Genomic DNA, 15,686 nt, shown 5'->3' on the forward strand with positions numbered 1-15,686 from the left:
TTCTGTGAGCATCCTGATTATCAGTGTTCTGAACTGTGCATCTGATAGGTTGGCTATCTCTTCTTCGCTTAACTGTATTCTCTCTGGAGCTTTCATCTGTTCTTTCATTTGGGTCTTTATTTTTTGGCGAGGGTGGGGTCGGGTCTGGCATGCCTGTTACATAGTAAGGAACAGAGCGTTAGGTGTTCACCAGGGCGGGGCAACCCATGTCTCTGAATTGTGATGCTGTATGTGGGGGAGAAGTCTGAGGAGGGAACAATGGTGCTTGCTCTGCTCTCTGCCAGTTTTCAATCACTTCCCTCGCTACCTACAATCAAATTGGGTCCTTTCTAGTGCTCATTCCCGGGTGGGTGAGTTTGTATACATACTAAGACCCTGTGGGTTTCTCCAACAAACTCTCCTGTGAGGCTGGGAGTTTTTCCTGCCATCTCAACCCTCACAAGTGTTTTCAGTCAGAGGTTTTGAGGCTTTATTTCCCTGAGCTGCAACTCTGTGTTGCACGGTCTGTCTCGCTCCCCTGTTGTTCTTTCCAGTTTATCTGCACGCAAATGTGGGACCACCTGCTCCACCAGGGGCCATTTTGTGGCAAGTCCTCTTTGCCGAGCTGGCCATCTGCATGCCTCCGTCCTTCCTACTAGTCTAGACGAAGATGAATATTTCTTTAACTCCTTGGTTATTGGACTTCCATACAGTTCGACTTTCTGTCAGTTCTGGTTGCTTGTTGTTTTTAAATTTGTTGTTGTCCTTATTTTGGTTGTGTGAGGAGGCATAGTGTGTCTACCTATGCCTCCATCTTGGCCGAAAGTCCTTGCAAAGCACTTTTGACATATTTGATCAGTCACAGCACCTTCTCCATACTGCACAAATCTTTTTTTGTTTCAATTCCATTTTTACCCTTCTTGAAATAATAAATTATAATATGCAGAAAATGAGTGTTTTCTTCCATTTTCAATTTAAAATGGCTACACAAAAATTCACTAATTTTGATGTGTATTTTTTAAATGTAAACTATATGACAATGTCACAGTACAATCGAACAAAACTGTTTTGAATGAAATTAAACACAATTAGTGATTACTAGTTGCTAGTTTACTAAGTGCTAGTTTACTAAGTGCTAGAGCCATCTTATGGAAAACAACGAACTTTTCAGCCAACCCAATATTTTTACACTTGCTTTTCACTTTGAGAAATAAAGCTGCTCGGCTGCAACAGGATGCCTGAACCTGAACACTGCAGAATTTCTTCAAATCAGTCACTCTTGCTTAATGTGGCCCAAATCCAAACCTGTACTAATACTGTTGCCTTTGGTTTTTGTTTTGTTTCGTTGCTGATAAAAGCAGAATATACAGAAACTTAGAGCCCAATATGAAGTAGCTAATTCCAGGTCTGTTATTCTATAGCTCAAGGAACAGCAACTCTACCCAACTTCCCTATTGCTGGGACCTCTATTTTTTTGTGACCTGGGCTGGAAACCTCACTCATTTCTCTGAACAGTCTCTCCTAGCTTCCTTTCCCATTCTCAGTTTATTCCAGCCCTTAACTTGCCCCTCCTGGGTTACATGGCAGTCTCAGAACTGGCCTTGCTGTTCCCATGCCATCTCACACATCTCAGTCATTGTCCAGAAAGACCCATCCTCAATACTACTCCTCTGTCTCTCCCCTGTCATGACTTTTAAGCCGAAACTCAAAATTTTTCATAAGGATCCTTGCCAGTGTAGCAAAGCAAATATTTCATTACCCCCTGAAACTTACCCAAGCCATGAGCACTTGACCACTGTGTGGTTTTAAAATATGTACACACAGTTTGTACACACCTCCTTCTAAAAGGTGCAGACTAATCCCCCACCTCCCTTAAATGTGGGCTGGGCTTAGTGATTTGCTCCTAATTAACAGAATATGGTAGAAGTGACAATGTTGTCTAGGTCATAAAAGACATCACAACTGCCCCTAGGCCTCCCTTAGATGATTCATTCATTCTGGGGAAGCTAACTGCTATGTCATGGAGACTCAGGCATCCTAATGGAGAGGCCCACCATGATGAAGAATTGAGGCCTCCTGACCATGGCCATCATGTTGGGAGACACACTAAAAATAAATCCTCCAACCTGGTCAAGCCTTCAGATTACTGCAGCCCTGGCTAATTTTTTTTAAAATCCTCTCCTGAGGACAGGTTTCTTGATTTCAGTTGAGATAAGAAGGCAGAGGGGGAGGTGGTGGGGTAGCGGGGAGAAAGAGAAATATCGATGTAAGAGAGAAACATTGATCGGCTGCCTCTTGTACACATCCTGACAACCTAGGTATGTTCCCTGACAGATCCGAAACATTTTGGTGTGTAGAATGATGTTCCAACCAGCTCAGCTACCCTGCCAAGGCCTGCCTAATATCTTGACTGAAGCTCGGGGTTTGACAAGAAACCCTGAGGCAGAATATCTGGCTAAGACACTCCTGGATTCCTGATCCATGACATTTGTGTGAGATAATGTTTATTATTTTAAGCCCCCAAGTTCTGGAGTAATATGTTACACAGATGTAGATAACTAATGCAATCCTTCTGAGCTCTCTCTCAAATCTTTGCTGCTGCTCATGCCATCATGTTATTCTCTATCTCACAACACCCCTTTCCTGGCCTTTAGAATATAGCTAAAGTTCCATCTCCCCGAGGAGGCCCTTTTTACATTGGTTTATAAAACCATTTCTCTAGCTTCTCTTTGAAAACTTATGTGCTTAACTATATCATTCATTTAGGCATTTATTTATATATTCCTGTGTTACCTAACTCCACGTATCCTTCCTCCTCAAGAAGGCATACGGTTCTTTCTAGATTGCATTCAGCACACTGTAATTAAGATAATAAATATTTGCTGAGAAAATTAACAAATGACAGACACACACCCTGAAAGCGTATGTGATTTGCATAAAGTTGCGGTTAACAATGGACTTAGAGCTACACTGTCTCAGGTCTGCTAACTTACTAGCTGCTCTCCTCAGGCAAGTTCATCAACACCTCTGTAAACCAGTCTTTCTTTGGTGTTTTTAAATAAGGTTTCTAACAGCATGTACCTTAGAGTAATAAAGATTAAAAAAAATAATACTTGCAAATCGTTTAGCTAAGTACCTAGCATAGAGTGTTCAACAAATGTTAACTATTGTTCTTATTAATCACAAACCACAAAATACTTGATGATATTCTGGATCCGTGAAAGTCTCTAGATGTTATCAAGTGGCAATTTAAATTAATATGAAATTCTACAAACTAAAATAGAACTCACACTTTTTATTAACTTCTTATTTTTTAAAATCTACTCTTAAGGCAATAGAACTACAGCCTGAACCAATTGTAGGAGCGCAGCCTTGACTTTTTCTCCTCTTTGTCCTGTTAAGATATTAACTTCAAAGCTTTTGTGGGAACACCCAGTTGCTTACATCCCCTAACAAAATAGCCACCACAGTAGTTTCCACATGCACTTTTATCCTTTACAATCCTGGTAAGGCATATAAGGAAAATTTACTAGACATATAAACTTATATAATCTCTGGGGTAATATAGCTGTCCATATGTGAACATGCTACAGAAGCAAATCAACCAAACAGAATCTAATGGAATGAATCAATCCAATAAAACATTGTTATGCCACATATGCTGGGGGGGAATATCTGATGCTATTCATTTTTTTAAAACTTATATATAGAGATATAATCAACACATTATATTAGTTTCAGGTATACAATGTAATGATCAGATATTTGTACATATTGCAAAATGATCACCATAGTAAGTCTAATTACCATCTGTTACCATACATAGTTACACAAGAAATTTTCTCCTGTGATGAGAATTTTTTAGATATATTCTCTTAGTAACTTTCAAATATGCAATATAGTACTGTTAACTATAGTCACCATGACTTATTTTATAACTGGAAATCTGTATCTTTTGACCCTTTTCACTCATTTGCCTCTGGCAACCACTGATCTTTCCCCTGTATCTACTGAGCTTGGGGTTTTGTTGTTGTTTGTTTGTCTATTTGTTTGTCTATTTAGTCTAATGCTATTCAAAAACTGAATTACATGTTTCATGAACTCAGAACATTTCTGAGATCATAATTTATAATTCGTACATATTCCTAAGGTTTCTTACTAAAAGGTTAAATATAACAGATGCTTTTTTACCCTAAAAAATAATTAGAGATCTGCCTTGACTCATGTGGATCAGTGAATTGAGCACTGTCCTGCAAACCAAAAAGTTGCTGGTTTGAGTCCCAGTCAGGGCTCACGTCTGGGTTGCCGGCCAAGTCCCCAGTTGGGGGTGTATGACATACAACCAGTTGATGTTTCTCTCGCACATCAATGTTTCTCTCCCTCTCTTTCTCCCTCCATTCCCCTCTCTCTGAAAAGTAGGTATTAAAATCTTTAAAAATATAATCAGATATTGGTTAGGAAAAATCTAATAGAATGATTTTCAATCACCAATCTATTGCAAAAACAAGTACACTTTTTAATTGTGTACCACATCTGCTTGAATAAAAAGAACTACTTCATTCAAATTCTTACTTTCTCTTTTGCCCCACCAATATACTTTGAAAACTTTAACTTTTGAATGGATAGCTTTCAGTATCCATTCTCTCTTCATTTGACCCTATATATCACACAACCTGAAATAGAAACAAAGACTGGGAAATTAGCTTGTTTATTTCACCTTAGTGTCAAACAAAAGTATAAATAATATTCAGTGCATGTGCTAGTTACCTTAGAACTGCCAATCATACTTGTTTGGAAATGCTTCGATTTTCAGAGCTGTCAATCCCGTGTGTTGTGACAGAGATACCAGTATAGAAATGCTTTAAGAGATGTAATCTTCACAAACACATTAACAAATGGACTTTACTTATAAAGTGGACTTCAAGATTTTACAAAAATGTATACTAGTCATAAAAACTCAAAATTAAAATACAACTTAATGAAAAGATTTAGAGAATTTGGTTTTAGAGCCAAAAAAATAAGCATGGTTTAACCACAAGGATTTTATATTTCAGTAAAAAGAGGACTGTTCCTAACTGATAGTAATCAGAAATATGACCACGAGTGGGAATGACAGAATCAAAGTGATCTAATTCTGGGCATTTTAACTATTTTTAATCCTCATGCAAGGATATGTTTATTGATTTGAGAGAGAGACAGAGAGAGAGAAACATAGATGTGAGAGAGAGATATGGATTGGTTACCTCTGGTATCTGTCCAGACCAGGGATTGAACCCACAACCTAGGTATGTGCCCTGATGAAATATCAAACCCACAACTTTTTGGTGTACGGGACGATACTCCAACCAACTAAGACACCTGACAGGGCTTACTTTTGAAGTAGGCAACAATATCAATATCCCACCTGTCCAATACAACACAACTTACTATTCCCCTTAATAATTCATGCCTAAAATCAAACGTCATTCCTTCTACCTCACAACCTCAGTCATCAAAACCTATTCCTTCAAAGTGTCCCAGGTTCGATTCCCAGCCAGGGTACATTCCTGGGTTGCAGGCCATAACCCCCAGCAACCGCACATTGATATCTCTCTCTCTCTCTCTCTCTCTCTCTCTCTCTCTCTCTCTCTCTCTCTCTCTCTCTCTCCCCCCTCCCCCCACTCCCTTCCTTGCCTCCCTAAAAATAAATAAATAAAATATTAAAAAAAAAACAAAACAAAACCTATTCCTTCCACCTCCTAAATTGCTAATGAAAGTCTTCTGTCCTGACCCTCAGGTATAATTCATGTTCTCATCATTTCTTTCCAGAAGATTCTTTACTGGTCTCCCTAACTTCAGTTTCATTCTTTTAATAAATGCTCCACTGCCAGAATGTGCTCAATGAAATACAAATCTGGTCCATGTTACCTGTTACAATTTTTTAATGGCTCTTTCCCACTTTCAAAATAAAGCCCCATTTTTTAGAATGGCATATAAATCCCCTGAAACCTGGCTCCTGTACATCTCCACATTCTCCCATTGCTCCTCCTAAACTTAAGCCAACAAAGCCACTTGAGTTCCCAGCAGAGCCAGGCTCTCTCTTACTTATGTATTCTGCAAGTGTGGCTCCCTCCCATTTCCCACAACTTCATATTTTCTACCTATCACCCCCATCCTTGACAACTCAATTCCAGGTAGTTCCTCTGGGAAACCTTCTGACACAAACTGACAGATTCATCGATCCCCTCTCGTCCAAATTCCTAGAGAATCCAGGAAATAGAACCTATACCATGTTATATGTGTTACACCTCTCTATCCCCATGACCAAATCATCACATCACCTACCTGACAGCAGGGATTGTCTTTAATTTGTACACCACTAGCATTAAACACAGAGGTGGCTTATAACAGCTCATTAAATATTTGCTGGCTCCATGAAAAAATGTACTATGACCCAGCTTATTTAAAAATAAAAATCAAATCAGCAGCTTAATTCTTGAGACTCATAAAATGTATCACAGATATATTCTAAATCAACCAAACCAAATCAATGCCATAAAGCAGTATTTTAGGCTAACAATGTTCTTAAGAAATTTACTGATTTACTTACAAATTCACTGTAATAATTGGTACCACCTCAGTTAGTACTTGAGATCCAGTAACCCCATCTTATTTTCACTACTGTTCCTGCTGAAGGTCTCAACAATAGTAACTGCTCATGTTCAACACACTCAGCAACTGACTCAAAAACCACTGTTTTGATACATGACAAATCCTATCAAGGGCATCAGTGAAGAGGCAGTCAACACTGGCAAAACTCCAACATGGTTACACTTCACTTATCAGGAAGTCAGTTATCTGGTCACATCAAGTCTCCACAGAACCTAGTGAGAATTAAGCAGAGGACTGTTGGAGCTGTCAAAATACATGCTGCAGTCCATGTACTAAAGTATATACACTTACCTAGAAAAGAGACTGCAAGGTTTTTTTTTAAATGTTTTAATAACGATTTTATTTATTTAGTTTATAGAGAGAGGGAGGGAGGGAGAAAGAGAGAGAAACATCAATGTGTGGTTACCTCTTGCCCACCCGCCACTGGGGACTTGATCTGCAACCCAGGCATGTGCCCTGACTGGGAATAAAACCCACAACCCTTTGATTCATAGGCCAGCACTCAATCCACTGAGCCACACTAGCCAGGGCTGCAAGGTTCTTATTCAAACACTAATTGTTCTTATTTTAAGCACAATAAATTTGGTAACCAATTTCCAGGAGTCAGAAAATTAAAAGAAGAAATTAAGAGGTCTAAGCTAAAAATGCAAACACAGGATCAACAGCAGAAAAAGATGATGCCCAAAGGTAAAATGCAAAAACTACATAACTAAGGGGTTATGTGGTTCAGGAGCAATAATTCTATATATTTGAACTATGATACAATGCAGAAATTAATGTTTATAATTATGACCTTGGTCATCAAAAACAAAGACAAAACAAAACCCAAATACATTAGGCTCAACAAGGTTCAAAGACAGTAGATGACACATTTTACAAAAAGAATCAATCGAATAATTAAAAGTTAAGTATTACATCTATAAAGAGTCAACTTTCTATTGTAGAATAAACTGTTCTGAAATACAGCATTCCCAAGTAACAGCAGGGACATTGACTCCAAGCTACTAGTCATTGTCAGACATTAACCCGTCCTAGTAACCACTGGTATTACTATAATTAGAACACATCCATTCTGAAACAAAACCTGGAACTGCTGATCATTTGCTTATTGGTGATAATGCTATCCAAACACACTATGGACACCATACTAAGGGCCATGGTGTACCATAACCATGGACACCAAACTAAGAACATTATAATAGGCAAATTACCACTCTTTGACAGACCTCCACAGAGCTTCACTACCACACGCCTTCAGGGTCCCTGCTGTAAAACTAATTAATATGTGAGGCTATTTTAGGAGGTTTTTATGACACACTAATAACTCTATATTTTAGGATTTAGAGAACAGCATTTCAGAGTGAAACGAACATTCACGGGCACTTACTACACACAGCTTTGGGTCTGAGTCCCTGCTTTGGTAATCTCCAGTTTTGTCACTGGAACACTATTTATGCTGGGAGATTCATTTTCTTCATTTGGTAAATGGGGATAATAGCATTTACTTTCTATGTTTCTTATGAGAAATAAAGCAGACAATATACATAAAGTACAATCTAGCTATTACAATTATCAGATGGGATATGGAAAGAGTATTAATGCAGACTAGGGCAAATTTGGGGAAATTGTGTGCTGTATTAATGACAACAAAAACATGACTAAAGAAAAGGGCAGACAGCTTCACATGATGGGCAAGGTGCTTTATATTTTTAAGTCATAGTAGAAGCACTCTGATTTATAGGTCAGTTCATGGAAAAGTAGGTAAAAAAGTACACACATATTCTGTAAATATATTAACTTAGTAATTAATACAAATGTTCTGATATAGGGCCTGGCCTTTTGTTTAAAAACAAAATTTCTCCTTTATGCAGTCTAATTATTTTTTGTAAGAACAAAAACCTTTTCTGTATTCATATTTTATTAGTTTATACAATAATCAAATAAATTATTTAACAAAAATATAAATAGATCTTGGAACAAACACAACTAGCTTTTGCTAAATATATACCTCAACTGGAAGAAGCAAAAATGTCCAGGTCTAGTAGAGGACAACTACTTTTTAACTGTCCATATAGTGCTTGTATCAGTCAGTGGGTTTTACAGAAGAGAACAGAATGCCAATTAATTTAATAAGTCAACTGATTCAATGATAATTACCAGAAATTAGTTCAAGAGTCCTTCTGATCTGTTACAATCTTATTTCTGATTTCAAGTCATAAGGTGATATGAAAGAAAAACAATATAATGGTTACAACTTTTGAGGTTGGGCTGTAAGAATTAGGCCCCATTCACACTTCTAAAATCTCTAAATTTACTTGTTTCTATTTTGCAATTCACTCTAACTAGATCACAATACCACTGACCATACTTAAATACTACATTCTAAATGTTACTATTAATATAGTGTGTTTTTAGAACTAGTTTTTCTTTTAAAAAATGTTTTTCAAACATTTTTACTTTTTGTAGTAGAAATATTCACCATTCCCCCATACACTTTAAATAATGCACACAGAGCTGCTCTGAAATTAGAGCCTAACTTCCCCTCTGCCCTCATGGCAATCTTGGAAGCTTCTATGCATAGCTCTAGAGCTTCTTGGGGCAAAGGTTGAAAATTGTTTCTTTAACCTACAATCAAAAACTAATATCAAACAAAAAAGTTAAAGAACTTATTAACAGGGTATTACTTTACTAATTAGGATATTCAGTTAACGAAAAATCAGTTACTCTGAGTTTGAAATGATATTGAATTTATTGAAAGCAATAATAAAACAAGTAAAACACTTGCTAAGCTGGTTATTTTATTAAACTTGAATTATTTTTCATTGCATTTGATTAGTCCATAAGTTGTCCTAAAACAGAATAAATTCAAGTATCACAAGTCTAAATAAAGAGAAAAATAGTTCCCAAAAGGGATTAAAAAAAGATTAGGCTGATGAATAATAAACACAGTATATAAATACATCATATATATATAAGTATTTATATGTTTATATATTTATATACATTTATATATATATTTATATACTTATATACTTATATTTATATATAAAGTACATCTTATTTAGAGTCACTTAAATAAATGTCTCAAAGCAGGAACCTGCCATTACTGAGACTTAGTCTCCCAGAATCTGCTCAGTTAGAGGTGTGACATCATGAAGGTAGAAAGCAAATATGGATCCAGCCCAATAAACTACTCTATCTGGTCAGTCATATTCTCTATGTATGAAAAGGTGAAAACCAGAGACCCAGCTGGATCTCATGACCTTCCCATTTAGTGTTATCATCCTTCCACAACTGATAAAGACAACAGGTAAAGTTTGTATAAAATATTTCCCACCCACAAATTTTGTTTTGGAGACAGGTAGAAAGGCAAAGTAACTAAAAGAGAAATTAAGAGTATTGTAGAAAGTACCAAATCAGCATAATTTCAAAGCTGAGTGACAGGTAGCTATAAGAGATCCAGAAGGGTTTTGAAAAGAACCTAAGCATTTCTACACACAGCAATCAAGAGATTTAACAAATATTGTGAAGACTATTGCCCTGCTTTCTATGATAAATTAAAAATTGGACAAGAAATTTGCTAAGTTGGAAAATTTTTTCTCAGAAAAAAACTATCTGTGAACATAGCGGTCAGTGTAGGTGTACATATAGGTAGGAGGGAAGGAAGTTAACTGGCCTTTCAGGATCAGTCCTGGCTGGAGCAAACTACTCCCTTCAGCACACCTTATTAATAACTATTAGACTACAGAACCAGAGAGCAATAGGGTGTAAGCCTTAGCTGTTGTTTATTATTTGGGAAAAAAATGATGAACATTCAAATCTTCCTCAAAACTCTTCTCACTGCTTTGAGACAACATAAATATGGCCTAATGACTAATTAGCATTATAAAGAAATATAAGCTTATTTTCTGTGTTTTCAAAAAACACCAATTAAAGTCCAATAATACCTTTGAGGTATCTCAACTTTTGTGAACACTCTTAAAGCACCTGGAAAGATTCTACTTACTCTCCATCCACTTCTGGTCTTTTGCACACACAATGAAACTTGCCGCCAAAATCTATATAAAGATCCTTCTCCACAATATGAATGATTCGTCCAATGACTACTTTATCCTTGGCAGGTCCCATCTGAGTGAGAGGAGAATGTCTTAGCATAGATGCAAAGGATTCCACATTTTTCAGAGAGCCCTAAATATGAAAAGAGACATTTATATGCACATAATTCAATATAAACGTATAATACAATGGGTATAATAAAGTCTTACAGGAAAAAAATTTTAAAAGTCAATTTGCTGTATATTTGCATTTTGTAGCAATAATAAAAATAATAACATAGAATTTCACTTTTAAAAAGCCAGGTAGGTTCTTCAACTTCCTTTTTCTCCCTTTCTTTTGTGAAGAGGAGTCAAAGAAAAGCAGGCATTTACACTTGGTATGAGATAGCATGAATGGGGTGGCCCAGAATGGAATATGGAATGTGAGCAGGGTTAGGACTGGTCTTCAACAAAGCCTCCCCAGGTAGGGAAAGAGGGGAAGTCTGAGCACATGAGGAAGGGACCCAAGAAAGCAATGGATTTTATTCCTAGTACTGACCATCTGCAAAAAAAGATGCCCCAAATTCAGGTTTAGTGAGAGTAACTATTCTTTTCATACGTTAACACACTAAGATAAAAAATGTCCTTCAATGAGCAGGCTGAATACAAATTTGTTATGCAATATTTTAAATGGCTTAACCTGTGTTAAAATTTTCTTCAAAGGAAAAATAGCTCGTTTAATTACTTTATGCTGCTTATTTCTGGGAGTCATTTTACATATTGAATTTACTTGAGGTATGACTGAAAGAATAATGCAGGCTCTTTACTTTTAAAAAAACATAACATTTTTTCCATGAGTACAGATTTGTGTCTTTGATTCATCTTTAATCCGTGTAGGGTGTGATATGTGTGTACCTTGTCTCAAACTGAGAAAATTCCTGCATTTTATTTGAAAGAGTTCATTACAGAATGTTAACAATTTGATCCGACTACATACATCCTGTATTTGGGATGAGTTTTACATTTGTTTTTCAAAAGAGAATTATTAAGAGTTTGATAGTATACTTACTTTAAAAAGTCAAAACCATATTTGACTAAATGTTAATGCATGCAGTACTCCCACAACGGCAAACTTGAATACATGCCAGGTGGGGCTTGGTAAGCAGAAGAGCATGTGTCAGTCTAAAATAAAGCCACTACTCATCTCCAGCTGCAACTAGTCCAGTGTTGCCACATCTTTTGATTTTTCCAAGAAAAGCTGGAAATCCATATAGTAATGTAAAATTTCTAATTTTTCAATGTTTACATACTAAAAAGGTTTTCGTTTTATAAATCTGGCAAAACACATTGTGGCCCATGGACCAAAAAGTTTATGATCTTTGCCTAAAAAAAAAAAGTCAAAATGTGTTCGGCTGATGCGGAGTCCCTTAGATGCTGGAGCAGGTACGGTGATGGATTTATTTCAGTGGGTTGAAACACAATGGGAAGGAATCTTCAGTACATAAAGGTCAATCCAAACCAAAGACAAGTCAGTAGACCTAGATGCCAAGTGGAGCTAAGGGTAGCCAGGAATATTATACTTAGAGCCATTAATACTAGTTTTTTAACTCCACACAGTATAATATTAACTGTCCTTAAGCATCTTGAAAAAATAGTTCTTTATTGAAGAAAGCCAAGGATGAAACACATTCTACAGGCTCTACACAGACATAACTAAGAACTGTTCTCTACAGGTAATGCAAAGGAAGTCATCAGTGACCAAGAACAGCTACTATGATCTGCTGGGAGCCCTAAGTCATCTACAGCAGCTGCCACCAGAGTAGCAGAGAAGAGTACCGCTCAAGGAAAGAGCAGAGAGCTTATCAACTTGAAGGTCTCATCCTGTTCACAATCAGACAGGTTCTTTCCACTTTGCCCTATGACCTGCTTTCACATTGCCCCTCCCCTGTGGCTGACAGTTCATCCCTCTGCTCCTCCTCCTTTCTCTTCCCTTCCCCTCTCTTCCTCCATGGTTTTTCTTTGAAAGACTTCCAATTGAAGCTGCCATGGTCTAAAGAAAACAGCTTTGGATAACAGGAAGATCCAGCACTAAATCTAATAGTTAAACATTTATTGACAATAGCTCAGCCATCACTAGGGCCTGTTCCTAAAATAACATAATCTCCTTTATAACTCTGAAGAGATATTTGGGCTTAGTATGATAGTGCATAGTATTTCCCTTTAAGTTTTAGAAAACAATTAAGTGTTCTCAAATAATATTTAAAAAGATATCTTGAGATTTTTAAATCTGTTGTGAATACATATTACATCATAAACTTCACAAAATTATGAATAATTATTTTTATTGAGGCATAATAGACATATTATATTAGTTTTAGGTGTGCAACATGATTCAGTTGTACACACTGAGAAGTGATTACCACAATAAGTCTAGTTAACATGAATCACATTCAGTTACTAATTTTTTTCTTGTGATAAGAACTTTTAAAATGTATTCTTAGTAATTTTCAAATAAGCAACACAGTTTTAACTATAAGTCAACATGCTATAAATTATATCCCATGATTTACTTAACAGACAGTTTATACCTTTTGACCCCTTCACCCATTTGCTCACCCTCCCTCATCCCCAACCTATGGCAAACACCAATCTGTTCTCTGTCATTGATGAGCTTGGAGTTTTTTGTTGTTTAATTTGGGGGTTTAGTTAGTTTGTTTGTTTAAATTTCACACACAAGTGAGATAATAGGTTATTTGTTTTTCTCTGACTTATTTCACTCAGCACAGTGCCCTCTAGGTCCATCCTAGAGTATGTTATCACAAACTGTAAGATTTCCTTCTTTTTAATGGTCAAATAATTGATGGATACTTGGCTACTGTAAATAATGCTGCAATGAACATGGGGTGCACATACCATTACAAGTTAGTGTTCCCATTTTCTTTGGAAAAATACACATAAGTGAAATTGCTGGGTCACATGGTAGATCTATTTTGAATTTTTTGAGGAACCTCCATACTGTTTTCCATAGTGGCTATAACCATTTGCAATCCCACCAACAGTGCACAAATGTTCCCTCTTTTCCACAGCCTCACCAACACTTGTTATTTCTAGTCTTTTTGATAATGGCCATTCTAATGGGTGTGAGGTGTTATCTTACTGTAACTTTGATATGCATTTTCCTGATAATTAGTGAAGTTGAGCATCTTTGTATGTACTTGTTGGCCATCCACATGTCTTCTTTGGGAAAATGTCCAGACTTTTCTGTCCATTTTTAAATCAGGTTGTGTTTTGTTTTGTTTGCTGTTGAGTTGTATGAGTTCTTCATATATTTTAGACACTGTCCCCTTATCAAGTATATGATTTGCAAATACTTTCTGCCATTCAATAGGCAATATAATAAATTGCCTTTTTATTATGTTGATGGTTTCCTTTGCCACAAGAAGCTTTCAAATTTGATGTAGTCCCACTTGCATATTTTTTGCTTTTGTTACTTTAGCTTTTGGTCTGAGATTTAAAAAACCATCGCTAAGACTGATGCCAAGGAACTTACCACCTATTTTCTTCTAGGAGTTTTATGGTGTTAGGTCTTATGCTCAAGTCTTTAATCCAGTTTGAGATAATTTTTGTTTATGGTGTAAGATAGTGGTCCAGTTTCATTCTTTTCATGTGGCTGTCTAGTTTTCCAAACATCATTTATTAAAGATACTATCCTTTCTGCATTATATATTCTTGGCTCCTTTGTCATAAATTAATTTACATTGTTTTGTGGGTTTAGTGCTGAGCTCTCTATCCTGGTGACCCCTGAATTAACACCTAAATTTGCTTTTCAATTGTAGACTCACTGTACCTTTTGGAAACTATATCAAAAACTCAGACAAAGCCCTCCTTTCGCAGTGTAGAAACATCTCTGAATTCCTCATTTACTTGTCAAACAGCTTTTAAAAATAATAAATGTAGCATAGCAACACCTTCAACCCATGCTAACAACCAACATTGTTAGCTCCTCTCCTCGTTATGTGGACACAGAGACTATAGACACACTGTCACCTGTAGGGTATATTATGGAGCTAACTTCTAACATTGGTTATGAAAAATGTTGCTATAGAGCTCATTTATGGAGCTGTCATAGTGTCTTAAAGCAGGTGTCTTAGAGTTGACTGCTTTCTTTAAGAATTGATCATAGGACTTCCAGCCAAGACAGAGGTGTAGGCAAACATGGCTCACCTCCTCACACAACCACATCAAAATTACAACTAAACTATAGAACAGCCATCACTTAGTAACTGTCAGAAACCGAGCCGAATGGAAGTCTGACAACTACAGAACTAAAGGAACCATATCCATCCAGGCAGGAGACGTAGAGACATGGAATGGGCTGGTCCCACACCCACGTGTGGTGGATAAAAAATTGGGAGGAATATCTGAGGAGTGAGGAGTCCCAGCCCCACACCAACACCCCAGGCCCAGGGCTCCAGTGCCTGGAAGATAAGCCCCCATAACTTCTGGCTGTAAAACCCAGCAAGGTTGGAGTCAATGAAAGTTAACTACTGAAATCCCAAGCACTTCCTCTTAAAGGGGCCACACACGAACTTAACTCAGACTCCCTCTGGGCTATAGCACCAGGGTGGCTACTTTAGAGGCACCAGTGGTATATGGGGAGGAAGTGAATCATCTGGCATCAGAGCAAGAGCTGGGAGACAGCTTTCTCCCAGACAGAAAGGCTGGCAGAGCCATTGTTCCATTTCTGAGCCCTCCTCCCAACAGAGCCACAGAGCCACAAAGATAGCAGGTCAATGCCATATCTGAGACTCCATTACTTGGCTAACGCTGTTTACTCCACACTAGGAATCCCTCAGGATCCACCCCACCCAGCTTATGGGCCACCCAACCTGTCAACAGCTTTTCCATATGAATGGCTGGTCTCAGCTCAGGCTTCAAATCTCCCTAAACCTCTCAAACAAGCAACAGCCAGCCTCAGTGAGGCCCCAGCTTCCACACCTCTGACTAAGTGGTCCCAGGCCC

At 37.3% G+C, this 15,686-nt stretch overlaps 1 protein-coding gene across 1 annotated transcript in view; it reads right to left on the reverse strand.

The window, feature by feature from the left end:
* Window positions 1-15,686, reverse strand: part of MRPS28 (mitochondrial ribosomal protein S28) — an 89,816-nt gene that overhangs the window by 58,650 nt on the left and 15,480 nt on the right. Inside the window, exon 2 of the mRNA XM_028518099.2 lies at window positions 10,637-10,818. Within this exon, the coding sequence (XP_028373900.1) occupies window positions 10,637-10,818 (182 nt within the window). The remainder of the gene's footprint in view (window positions 1-10,636; window positions 10,819-15,686) is intronic.

The sequence above is a fragment of the Phyllostomus discolor genome, chromosome 7, assembly GCF_004126475.2.
Source record: "Phyllostomus discolor isolate MPI-MPIP mPhyDis1 chromosome 7, mPhyDis1.pri.v3, whole genome shotgun sequence".
In the NCBI taxonomy this organism is placed as follows: Eukaryota; Metazoa; Chordata; class Mammalia; order Chiroptera; family Phyllostomidae; genus Phyllostomus; species Phyllostomus discolor.